This window comes from Canis lupus, chromosome 32 (assembly GCF_048164855.1).
Source record: "Canis lupus baileyi chromosome 32, mCanLup2.hap1, whole genome shotgun sequence".
Classification (NCBI taxonomy): domain Eukaryota; kingdom Metazoa; phylum Chordata; class Mammalia; order Carnivora; family Canidae; genus Canis; species Canis lupus.
Genome location: NC_132869.1, coordinates 30,821,404 through 30,834,813, shown reverse-complemented (window position 1 = coordinate 30,834,813; position 13,410 = coordinate 30,821,404). Strand labels below are relative to the sequence as shown.

Here is a 13,410-nt window from a genome sequence, read left to right as displayed (position 1 = left end):
CAGCCAGGGTCCTGTGGCTCCTGGGAAACTTCAGACCGTAAGCTCCCCACTACCCTCAGAGGTGCCATAAAGAACTCATCTCACATTATACACGGTGAGATAAGCAAACAAGGACATATGGTTAATACAGCCATCTGTGCTTTATTTATTTATTTTTTGCACTTATGACCTGTTGGTTTCATTCACTTCTGATATATCTGATGGCACACCCATTCATGGGGTTACCAGATTAAGTACAGTTAACCCAGTTACAACTGAATTTTGAATAAACAATAAAAAATTTTTAATGTAAGTTTGAGAAACTCTATTTTTTATTTGCTCAATCTGGCAACACTACCCAGCCTTTCTTCCTTCTTCGGCCTTACTCTGGAAAGAACGTGGGGCTTCTCAGAACACATAAAAGAGAAAACTACAAATAAATCACAAATCAAGATACATATGAATCACATATTAGGATAAAAAGTCAAAGTGGGGGGAAGAGTGGCTAGCCTTCATGTTTGTTCTACACAAGCCACACTGTCTAGGACTGGGGAGTACTGGTGGGAACACCTGAGGGCTCTCCCCTCACCTGCTCCCCCAGCACACCCCAGAATGAGTGGGGACAATCTGAGTGGCCAGCATCTATCATTTCTGAGCTCAGTTTTGCCCATCTGAGGACTAATGGGCCATGCCTATCATTACCTCACTACCACCTTTTTTTTTTTTTTTTTTTTTACTTGTCCTTGCTCCCTTTTGTCTCTAAAGGTGAGGATGGAACCCACATCTGGGGGAAGATGCAGGCTATAATGCTACCAAATGTTACCTCTAATAGGCAGCATGCACAACCCCTATTTAGAGTCCTGTGGGGACTGAGGGTAGGCACTCTTGTCCACTGCCGGTGGCTCTAACTTTGCAGAACTCTTCAGGATAGCCATCTGGTAAGAATCAAAATGTCATACCATCTGACTAATTGTACTCCTGGGAGTCCTGCCTGAGGAAATCATCCAAAGCAAAGCAAATACAGGTATGCCCAAAGATGTTCATGGCAGTAGAGTTTAAAGTACAGATAAAAAGTGCAGACAATAGGGTAATATCTGATAATAGGGTAAGATTGTATTCATTAACAAAGTATTTGTGGTCATGAAAGAGTCACTTATAACGACTCACAGCAACATAGAAACAGCCATATGACATTAGTTGTAATAGTTGGTTGTCATGTATCTAAAGTAGACATATACACATGCAAGTAAGACAAGAAACACAGGAGAACTAACGTAGGGTGTAGGGAAGCCCTTGTCTCCACCTGAATAATTAGTATAATCCTTTCCTTCTGATGAAATGGGCCAGGATGTAACTTACTGCAGTTGCATTTTTGCCCTCGCCACCCTGCTCAGCCCCAAAGGCAGCGCTCCAAAATGGCAACTTGGCCCTCTGCCTGGATATAAGGGTTTCTTCCTGGTCTACCACTCAGTGTCCCTGATTTTCTATATATTCCTTATTGCACGCCCTTTCCTGCAAGCTGCTTCATTTTCTTTCTGCAAAAGAGACAGGACCAAAGGAAATGCAAAAGTCAATAAGTCTGTTACATTAGTCCTATCCTAACAGGAGTCTCAGGGCTCAGCGCTAACTCTTGTCATCAAAGTCTGGCTTTGAGGTGTAAAATTCTGACTGTTATTTCACCCTGTAAAGTCAGGATGGTCTGATCTGGGGGCAGGACAACAGGGAGGAGCAGAGGCAGGGCAAATTGTGCCTGTACCTGGATCCTTGTCCTCCTCCCCTAAACACAAGGGTATGTGCATTATCAAGAGACTTGAAAATCTAAGCTGCCTTCCACTGCCACCTTAATCTGTTTAATTTCCCCTTTTCATTTCTTGTCTGTAACAAGGAGACAAAGCACTGGTCACTCATCATCCTCAGTGGCCCTAACCATTAATAGCTGGGAGGCCATGGGAAACAGGAACAGAGTAGCCGTGAAATCAGAGGACCCGGTTTCAGTTCTAATTCTGAGAGTAAACAGCTGTGTGACCATGGTCATGCCACTTAATCTCTCCAGGCCTGCTTCATCATCCATCAAGTTGGGATAATTCCCCTTGCCCTTCGCATCCAGGATCAAATGACCGAATATGCATGACAGCCCTTCCACAACTGTGAGGTGCCCTATGGAACACCATAGGTGGCATTCAGGCCCCATCCTGCTAGGTAAATACTATTCTCTGGGTGAGGCTGTAACCCCTCTGGGAGTTGTCACTTCTGACAGGGCAGATTCCATGAAGCACACCATAATTGCAAGTACTTGTGGCCTCAGGAGAGTCTAAACTCCCTGGCCCTGTGGCACACACGGGCCCCATGAAAGTGTCCCTACCACCTTATCACCCTCTTCTCCTCCCCGCACCCCCCCCCCCCCCCATGCTCTGGCCTCCATCATACCCAGGAGGCCAGTAAACGCGGTGCTGTCTCCCCTGCCCAGCCCTCCATGCCCATTCCTTCAGGCTGGCTGCCTCGCCCTCCCGCAACCCAGGTACCTCTATTCCATCCCACCTGCTCTGAGGAACCCGAGAAGCCATCAGTTGGACCTTGCCCTGCTCTCCCACCCAAGCAATTTTGCCACAAAAATGGCCCTGTCTCCTCAGACCCCAAAGCTGCAAGAGCTGCCTTTTCAACTTCTGTGACTCCTCTCCACCTGTTCACCATGGTAGGGAGTTATCAAACCATCACTGAGTGGAAGCCGGGGTCCCTGGGACACAGATGTCCCTAGAAGGCTGAAGGTCTGGTTTGGGGTGCTCAATTGGGGGGGGGGCGGCTCTTACGGCTCACTTTCTTAACAGACAAGGAAATAACAACTCAGGTCCCGCCCGCTCCTTCACAAAGGCTGGGCTCAGCTGAGGCAGCCACCCTGCTTGCTTAGCCAAGGATCAGAAGGGTTTCTGCAAAATGTCTGGCACAGATAGGAAAAAGGCAATTTCCTAACACTGTTTTGTTCTCCCAACTCACTTTCTCACCCAGTTATAGCAGCATCTCTCCCAGCAGAGAATGCTGACCCACGGAGGCAGGACTGGAGACAGGCAAGAATGGGAGGCGATTTTTGTTCAGAGGGCCAGGCACAGAATGGTCCCTCCTTGCCTCTGTCAGAGTGGCTCCCCTACACCCTCCCTGAGGAGGCATCCTGTCTACTTAGGAAGAGGGAAAGTAGAAGAGTTAGTCAGCAGGCCAAGCCAAGGCCAACCCCTCTGAAACACGAAACTCCTCTAGAGAGTCACTTCCCATGGGCTGGTGTGTGTACCCCTCCAGCATGTGTTTCATTACAGAGTTAGAGTACCGAGCTGCTCCCTTCTCCGTGTGGCCAGCCTCTCCCTTCCTCCACACCAAACCAAATACTCAGGCACAACATCGCCTTCTCTCTCCATCCGAAACAACTCCAAGGCCTTTACCTTACAAGCTGTCAACATATCTGACACGGCTTTCCGGCTCAGGTTGGCGGTGGCAATCACATCCTCCTGCCTGCATGAGTTCCCAGCCGCCACGGCTTTGGCTGTCGCCATGGTGATGCCTTTTGTCATCCTTATGGATTCTTCAGGTGAGGAGGTCTTTTCAGGTACTTCTTTGGACTGGAACACCTGAAAGTTCGAAATACAACAGGTGAAAAACAAACAAACAAACAAACAAAAACAAACAACAAAAAAAGGAAGGACAAAAATAATTTATCTTCTCCGACTGGGCTGCTGCTCACAGTCTGAAAACTGAGCCAGTAACAGGAAGAAACCATCAAAAGGCAGGAAATTAGAAATTTAATTTGAGTAATATTATTCTTGCTTTCAAGATTCTAGCACGGAGAAGCTTTGTACACCTGTACTCAGCGTTCATGGTTAACAATCCGGGGAGGGGGAGGGAGACATGTCTACAGCACTAACCGTTCATCTGCAGACAGACACTCAGCATTTGTAAACCATCCTGGGGAAGGTGGTGGGGTGGCTTCCCAGTTCTTGCCCCTCCCCGCTGGTGCTTTAGCAGGTCCAAGAAACTCTGCAGTTCTGAGGCTGGTTCCTGCGCTGGATGGACCTGGATACATCCCTGTGGACTCACCTCTTTCTTCCTCTTTAAGAAGGTGTGGGGTTGGGGGGAAACGGAGCATTTGGTTTCTTCTATTCTTAGCCTGTCTTACAAATATAACTGCATAATTGTGCAGAGGCGTTTGTGTCAAGCGCGCCACAGTGACACTGTGAATTATTTAAAACCACACACACACACACACACACACACACACACCCCTTTAGAGAAGCTGAAATAAATTAACCATGGTAAGTGAATATCCCACTTTAAAATTCCACCTGTGAGTCGAGGCAGCCATTTCTGCTTCAAGCCCATCTGTCTTGTCTCTCTGAGTGACTGGTGCCAGGGCTGTACGTTCACTGTGAGGCTGTCCCCTGCAAGGAGGACTCCTAAACTGGTTGGGGCCACTCTGTTTTTAGCCCTAGGCAACCACCTTTCAGCCAGCTAGTTTTTCCTGAGGCAAAGGAAAGAATCCAGCCAGTGTCCCTATCCCTGTCATGTGTTAAGGAGCGTCAAACATTACCACCCCCCTAAAAATGGGCAGCTCCAATCAAGCTGCCCAGGGCCATGCCTGAATGCTAACCTGGAATGAGGGCGACCTGTACAGGGCCCTTCACACTAATATGGCCCACGTGGCCCATGCTCCTTTGGAAACTTCCTATGTCGGTGGAAATAATGCATAACCTGTGTCAATGCCAGACCACATTGGTCTATTTAGGTTGACCATGTGTAACTTCCCAGGAGAGCTCTGAATTTCAAATTCCTCCACTGCCACCATGAGCCCCACCCATGCCTACCAGAATGTGGGCTCTGACTTTTGATAGGAACCATTGAGCCAACGCAGGTGGGTAAGTGTCAGGTGGCAGGGCTTAAGGACACCACCTACAATTTTTAGTTCCTTCTTTGTGTGAGAATCCAATATAACACCAACCAAGACTGGGTTCGTTAAAAACAGGACAAGAGAACCTAAGGCCCCAACACCAAAACCCAACAGAATCACTGGTTTCTGTGGCTGATCCACATGGGCTTTTGGCCTTCATAGGTGACCCTCTAAAGATGCAGAATAACTGGCAGCAAGGCAGGACTTCCACTCCCCACCCCAAAAGAGAAACTGAATCTGTGATTAGACCTCCTATTGGAAAGAAAACTCCATTTGAAACCACTCATTTTCAGCATACTTCTATTTCTAGGGATTAGGATAAGTCAATCCATAACCATTATGGGATAAAAAGAACAGGGATAGTATCCATATCTCAGGAACACCAGGACACCCTCACTCTATAACCATGGAACAAGGCAGGAAAGAACGTATGGTTGATCTCTCTGAGATCACAAGGATCACCAACAGAAGAATGCTGAATTTGAAAGGGAAGTATCTCAGGCAAAGGCATCCAGGTTTTTCTAATAGGGAACCTCCAACTCCGAATCTGTATGGGTGCAGCAGTGTGAGCTGTTCCTGACAGCAAAGGGAATCAAGAGGTGCCGTGTGTGGCTCCACGTGGTATGCACACCATTTAAGCTCAAGGTGAGAGCAAATAGTCACTTTCTCTTTCCCAGGCATCTTCTGTAATGCTTTTGTTTCATGCGCTGATTTTGGTGGGATTAAACCTATATAGTCTTAAGTGACACATTTTAATTAATTTCTTAATTACACATCAATCATAGCCAAACCCTGACGTGGTGAGTTATGCCTGGGGCCTCAATTATACAAAGCCACCAGCAGGTAGGTGAGTGGGCCTCCCTAGCTCAGGTGCTCCAGGTAAAACTGGAGCTTGATGCTATGAATCTTAGAGCAATCTGTTTTGGGTGTCAGCTCTTGCACAGGGGGCCTGAGGGAGGTGACTGCTGGCTCCTTACCGTGAGCTCCTGTTTCATGTACTCGATTGTGGCCTCAAGTGCCCGTGTACCTCGGGTGGCCTCGTCCTCCACTGCCTTTACGGTCTTGAGGAGGGAGGTGACATTGGTCACCATCACCTGCATAGGAAGGAGAGGCAGAGAGAAAATGAGGAGCACACTGAGGTCTGCTCCATCCTTTTTGTTCTGGATCTGATTCCATGAGCAAAACTATTGCTAAGTAAGGAAGGAGCTCAGATGCATATGCTTCTGTTATTCTTGTATATGCTTCTCTCACTATGCACTCCCCCTTCCACACTTGCCCCTGACTTGGGGTCCCACTCTACCTTGGCCGCCCCCTTGAGCTGGTACATGGAGGGGTCATCAGCAGGCTTGCTGGCAGCTCCCTTGGTAGCGCCAATCAGATCCGAAAGGGCCTTGGCTACATCTTTGATGGCATTGATCAATACCACCTGAAAGAAAGCAGAGAGTCCAGGTGAGCAGCCCCAGCAGTCACCTACTGGCCTCCCAGAGAGCATATGGCCTGAGGGTCAGGTGGGGGCATCTGGGAGGCAAGGTCTCTATCTTTGCAGCTCTCAAGGCTGCAGCAAGGAAGATTCTCCAGGAGCCACCCCTGAAGATGCTTATGCAAGAGACTCCTAGCCAGTAGGACTGACACTGAGCCAGAATACAGACCCCACGTATACTCAGCATGCTCAAACAGCTCCAGCTGGCAGCTCTGATGACAAGCCTCCTAAGAAAGGATGTAGGCAGCTAACCAGACATCTGGGAGCCAGCACCGCTCACCTATACCCTGAGCTGGTAACCAAAAACACGGAGAAGCAAATGCTAGCCTCATACCCTGGCCTGCAGAGCCTCTGTGGCAGCCCGCCTGCACCTCCAGCTCTGGCTTGTAGGATTCTGACTCACTCCACATGAGATGGGCAGATGGGTCTTGTCTGTGTCCAGTGAAAATCCCACTCATTGCTACTTCAGAACCTCTGCGTTTGCTCCTCTCTGCCTGGAACCCAGCTCTTCTCTTCATTCAGGTCTCTGCTCACAAATGCAGGTGCTCAGAGACCTTTCCTGACCACCCCCCGCCTGAAATTCTAGCAGCGAGTCTTGTTTTATGGATAGGACTTATTAGTATGTGGAATTACTATCTTCTCCCCCAATGTGGGTGTAAGCTCTAGGAGGGCCAGCCTGGATTTCTGTCTGTTGTGTTTTGTACTCAGGACAGGGCCTGGCATGTCGCAGGCACTCACGATAAGTCACAGAATGACTGGACAAGTGCACACCCTAATGACAATAGACATAATATGGTAGCTACACTCTAGTAATTGAGCAGAGGCCACAGGCCATCCTTACGGTGTGCAGGACCTGGGGTCTGAAGCACTAGTCATACTTAGGAATGATATGACATGACATACCTTACACGTTTAAGTCTTCTGAACCCCTACTTCTGGAGCAGCAACAATTTCCTCTTACTGAGGGCAGTGTTTCAGTCCTGAGCCATGCATGCCTCCCGTGACTTTGCTTTATCCTCACCACTGCCCTGCCAGGTGGGAGCTACGATGCTCCTGTCCACATTCCCAGGGCCTGGGAGCAGCGGGGCTGAGATTCAGACTCTAGTCAGCATGAGCCCAAGAGTCATGATTTTAACCTTCATACTAGCTTATGCTCTAGGGCTCAGGCTCCTCATGTACAAATGGCATTAGTAGCACCAACCCTATCTCACCACACTGCTGTGAGGGTGACTACATAATGTACATTAGAAACTCCTATGTCCCAGACATCTGAGCAGCAGAGTGACGCTGTGCCTCTGGCCCTCCCACCTTCTCCAGCTCCGTCCTGTGCCTTCTCACGCCCAGGGCACATGGATCCTCTGGCAACCTCTGAACCCACAGGGCAGGTCAGGACATGATGGGGCTCATGAGGAAGGGCTGATGGGTGTGCACTTCACACTGCCCGATTCTGGCCATCACAGCAGCAGGGAGGTAAAGCAAGTGGAGGGCAGGGGATGGCAAGCCCAGGCTACTGCCAACACCCAGCGTGCACGGTCCCGTCCCTGGTCACTAGGATGTGACTGGAGAGTAGGTACATTTTTGTGAGGGGATATTTTCCACTAGAGGTCACATTAGAAGCTGGGGCTCTAGGACATAACAGAGCATCTGGGAGTCAAGACTCTAAATAATTTGAAACATTTCTTCGTATTCAAAGATTTAAATCCTCCCCCAGCCTGCTCACTCTTCCTAAAGTGGAGCCAGGCTCCCAGAGTATGGATTCCAATCTCACTGAGCATTTTCAAGCTTTGCCTTTCTCCACGGGGGTAAGAACAATATTGTGGGCAGGGAGAGATTTCTGTGAATGCTTCGAATTCCAGGGGGCAGCCAATCTGAGCCTGGATGTTATCAGGGAGAAATCTAGCAGGAGTAGAATGGCCACATGTGGAACATTTCCTCATGGAGCTCTACTCCTCTGGAGGACGCTGGGCAGGGAAGGGTCATGGCCACATGGGAGCCAACCTGGTGGCCTTGTGTTAACTATAACAATAACTGTCATCAACCTGGGCACTGGATGGTAGGCGGCTTCCTGTCCGGTTTTGTCCACATGGGCCAAATGGACAAGTTAACCAAGTGTGGTTTAAGCAGTGACAACAGGTTTTGCCATCTGATGGTGCTAGGATAGACAGAGCAGACGGCTTTTCAGTTCTGCCCCTGGGAATGAGTAGAGCCTATTACCGGGGGCCCTGGCTGGCTCTATGTTCAAAAGGAGCTGACACATCCTTGTTGAGCATCCACTAGGTGCTGGAGCTGCACTGGATGCTTAGCGTTCAAAGATCAGTAACCTGTGGGTGCTGTCCCTGAGGAGCTGGTGGTCCAGGCCGAGGATGAAGGAGTGGGAAGGTAACATCGGTGAAACCACTAAACCCAAAGCCAGGTTACAGGAGCACAGAGCCCTACCCTACCCCCAGCTCGTCTCTCCCTTCCCCTTCAGAGCCAGACTTCTCAAAAGGTGTCTACACACGCTGGCTTCCTTCCTTTACCCTCATCTGGCCACTCCACATGAAAAGCGCTTGCTAGGGTGGCCAGTGGCCAGCTCTCAGACCTTCAGTTTCTTGACAAGTAGCTGTTTCTCTCCCCTCTCTTAATATCAGAACTCCTGGCTTTCCTCCTACCAGTTGCTGCTGCTTCTCAATCTCCCAAGGAACCTCTTTCTCTTTACTATGGTTTTAAATGGTGGCTTCCTCAGTTCTGCCTTGAACCTCCTTTTCCTCTCAACCCATACTCTTCCTCTTCTGTGGCTGCAGTCACTGTCTGTATGGCCACTACCCCTGCATCCGTATCCCCATGCCTGTGCAGGCTTATGTCCCCTCTCTAGTTCTATCTGAATGGCTCTCTGGCACTGTCCCATGCTGAGCTCACCTTCACCTTCCCGGCCAAGCCCATTCTCCCACCAGGGAGTCACTATCTACTCATTGACTTTGCTTGAGATGTAGAATCACCCTGGCCCTCTCTCTCTCCCTTATACCTAAATGCTCACTCACTGTGCTTAATTGTCCACCAGTCATTTCTACCGCCATGGCTGCCACCACAGTCTGTGCCACTGTCCTGCCCGGATAACTGTTTCCTACCAGACTCCAGACCCCAGGCCACCCCCGCACCTACTGTTTATTTCTGGGGTTTCTATTGTGCCTTTGGCCTCTTCTGAGGCCTGCTGCAGCACAGTGTCTGTCTACAGGAATGTGAGGGTGATCTGTGTCCCTAGGCCCACCCATACCTGTGTCTCGGGGTCATCAGAGCCCAGGCTGGCAGCCCCCAGCTTGACCACCTCAGCGAGCTGGGTGATGGTGGCTGCTGATGACTGGGCCGCCTGGGCCAGCTTGTCTGGTGTGGACGCAGCCCCTGACACCAGCAGCTTCGTATCTTCCACCAAGGCTTTGGCTGTCTTCAGGATGTTCTCCCTGAGAAGGCAGGAAGGGAGACAAAGGGCAGAGCTTGTCTACTGGTAGTTAGGAAGCAAAGAAATCCTTCCTATGGGATTTTTTGTTAAAGGGCTTTGAAGAACAGAGAGGACAGATTTCCCCTTCCTTATCAGCGTGCTCACTGTGTAGGAAAGTGCGAAGAGGCAAGGAAAGTCAGCCCCATACCCACATAGTTAATTAACAATAAAACTTCAGTGAAAGATTCAGGCCCATCATTCTGGCCCTCTCCTCCCAACCCTGCAGAACTCAACTCCTTTCCTGTAGTTCCCCCCAAATACTTCACAGTTATGGGCAGCTGTGAGGGCCTGTGGGTCATCACCTTGGGTGCACACCCAAGGGTCCACATCCTAGAATGGGTGACAGCATTAGCAATCTCCTATCCCAGCCCTAGGACTGAAGAGAGAGAAAGAAAGGTACCAGACACACGGCAAGGCTATGGGGAGGGCTCTCCAGCACCAGCCTCCAGGAGCAGGGCCTGAAGAGCCAGCAGGCTCAGAACCCCACTCTCCATTTATGTCAAAGCTAAATGGGCCTGTACTGGCCACTCCCACTCCCACAGGGGCTGGAGGCAAATCAGAGCCACGTCTCTCTAGCTTGGAAAGTAGAAGATAAAAAGCTGTCCTCTGCCGGAGCAGGCTGGATTCAGGCTGCCAAAGGCACAAAGCTGGAACATAACTATGTGTTTACAGTTGGCAAAGGGGCTTGTTTTGATTATGTGGTTCACTTTCTCTCCTTGAGCATCTTATTGAAATCAAAATGGTTAACCACATTTCTGGCTCCTGGGTAGACTCCAAAGTCCCATCAGGCCAGCCTGAATCTCTCCTCATCCAGAAGCCCCCAGGATGACCTCCACTCCCATACCTGTGGTCTGCAAAGGTCTCGTTATTCTCTGCATTCAGGGTCCCCGCGGTTGCAAACATGATGGTGGTGTCCAGGTCGGCAATAATCCCAGACACAGCAGTGGCGGCTGTGATACATGCCTGAGTCCCCTTGTTCCCAGCCTGGAGAGCTGATAGCACCAAGGACACCTATAGATAGGGAATGTCAGGGTGAATGGGGGAATGGAGAACATGTAACCCAAAGGTTTTCAGATTCATATATCACTGGGGGGGTGGGGGGGAAAGCCACTCAAAAAATAGAAAAAGAGGGAGTTCTTCTAAACTCATTTATAAAGCCAAAATTACACTGATACCAAAACCAGACAAGGATGCCATAAGAAAAGAAAATTATAGGCCAGTATGCTTGATGAACATAGTACAAAAATCCTCAACAAAATATTAGTGGGCTGAATTCAAGAATACATTTAAAAGGATCATACACAACACACCAGGGATGCAAGGATGATTCCACATGCACATATCAGCCAGTGTGATACATTAATAAAGAATAAAAATCTTATGGTCATTTCAACAGATATAGAAAAAGCATTTGACAAAATTCAATACCCACTGATAATAAAAGCTTTCAACAAAGTGGGTAAAGAGGGAACATGTCTCAATGTAATTAAGGCTCCATATGACAAACCTGCAGCTACCACTATACTCAATGGTAAAAAGCTCAAAGCCTTTCCTCTGGGATTAGGAACAAGACAAAGATCCCCACCCTTGCCACCTTTTTCAACAGAATATTGGAAGCTCTAGTCAGAACAATCAGGCAGTTAAAAGAAAGAAAATGCATCCAAATTAGAAAAGAAGTAAAACCGTCACTCTTTGCAGATGACATAATATATATAGAAAACCCTGAATACTCCATCAAAAACTGTCAGGAAATAATCACTTCTGTAAAGTTGATGAATACAAAATCAATACACAAAAATCTGTTGTGTTTCTATAGTGAATACTGAATTATCAGAAAGAGAAATGAAGAAGACAATCCCATTTATACAATTGCTTCAAGAAGAATAAGACACCTGGGAATACCCTTAACCAAGGTGGGGGTGGGGGGAGAGATTCCAAATGGAGGACTATAAGACATTAAAAAAAGAAGTTGAGGAAGGCACAAATAAATGGAAAGATATTCCACGCTCACAGACAGGAAGGATCAATATTGTTAGAAGTCCATACTACAGAAAGCTAGCTACAGATTCAACACAATCCCCATCAAAATTCCAATGGCATTTTTCATAGAAGTACAATACTGAAATTTCTATAAAACAACTAAAGACCCTGATGAGCCAAAACAATCTTGAGAAAGAAAAACAAAGTTGGTGGTCTCACGTTCCCTGATTTAAAACTGTATTACAAACCTAGAGTAATCAAAACAGTATGGCACTGGCATAAAAACAGACACATAGATCAACAGAACAGAGAGCTCAGAAATAAACCCAAGCATATGGAGTCAATTAATTTATGACAAAGGAGCCATGGACACAGGAGAAAGGACAGTCTCTTGAATAAATGATGTTGGGAAAATAACACAGCTATATGTAAAAACAAAACAAAACACAACAATCCAATTAAAACTGGGCAGAAGATCTGAATAGACATTTTTCCAAAGAAGACAAATAGATGGTCAACAGGAACATGAAAAGATGATCAACGTCATTAAATATCAAGAAAACGCAAATCAAAACCACAATGAGGTATCGTTTCACACCTGCTGGCATGGCTATCATCAAAAAGACAAGTAATAGCAAGTGTGGCAAGGATGCAGTGGAAAGGGAGCCCTCATGTGCTATTGGTGGGAATGTAAACTGGCACGGCCACTAGGGAAAACAACATGGGGGTTCCTTAAAAAATTACCAATAGAACTACCCAATTGTAGTATTGGGTACGTATTTGAAGACAAATTCTAACTCAAAAAGATCTGTACCTCTCTGTTCACTGCAGCATCACTTACAAAAACTAATCAGTAGAAGCAACCTAAATGTCCAATGATAAATGAATAGATAAAAGAAAATATGGTATGGATTATCCAGTAGGATATTATTCAGCCTTAAGAAGAATGAAATTTTGCCATTTGCAGCAACATGGATGGAGCTGGAGGCCATTATGCTAAGTGAAGGAAGTCAGAGAAAGAAATGCTATGTGATCTCTGTCATATGCGGATCCTAAAAAAAAAACAACAACAACAACAACAAAAAACCCAAGCTCATGGATACAGAGAACAGACTGGCAGTTGCCAGAGGCAGGGGATGGGAGTTAGGAGAAATGGCTGAACTTTTCTATTTGAGTGCATCGAACAAAAATTAAAAACAAAACAGGAGAAAACAAAACTTAACCAACTAATCTCATAGAAAAAGGGATCAGTTTTCTGGTGGGAGGGAAGGTGTGGATCAAAGTTTAAAACATAAACTTTGTTACAAAATAAGTACTAGGGATATAGTGTACAACATGGTGACTACAATTAACTTTCATATATGTCACACAGCAGTGTTAAGAGTAAATCCTAAGAGCTCATCATCAGGAACAAATATATATATGTATTTTGTATCTACGTGAGATGATGGATGTTAACTTATTGTGGTAACCAGGTGTAGTAACACGAAAGGAAATTATCACGCAGTAGATGCTAAACTTAATACAGTTTGCCAATTAGATATCAAAACCAGGGGAAAAAAGTGAAAA

At 47.2% G+C, this 13,410-nt stretch overlaps 1 protein-coding gene across 7 annotated transcripts in view; it reads right to left on the bottom strand.

Annotated features, from left to right (window-relative positions):
- The window catches only part of TLN2 (talin 2), a 426,489-nt gene that overhangs the window by 35,661 nt on the left and 377,418 nt on the right, over positions 1-13,410 (bottom strand). For all 7 annotated transcript variants that reach the window (XM_072808970.1, XM_072808976.1, XM_072808972.1 and 4 more), the window contains 5 exons: positions 10,706-10,872; positions 9,640-9,823; positions 6,207-6,332; positions 5,884-6,000; positions 3,408-3,593 (listed from right to left, as the gene is read on the bottom strand). In XM_072808970.1, the coding sequence (XP_072665071.1) occupies positions 3,408-3,593; positions 5,884-6,000; positions 6,207-6,332; positions 9,640-9,823; positions 10,706-10,872 (780 nt within the window). The remainder of the gene's footprint in view (positions 1-3,407; positions 3,594-5,883; positions 6,001-6,206; positions 6,333-9,639; positions 9,824-10,705; positions 10,873-13,410) is intronic.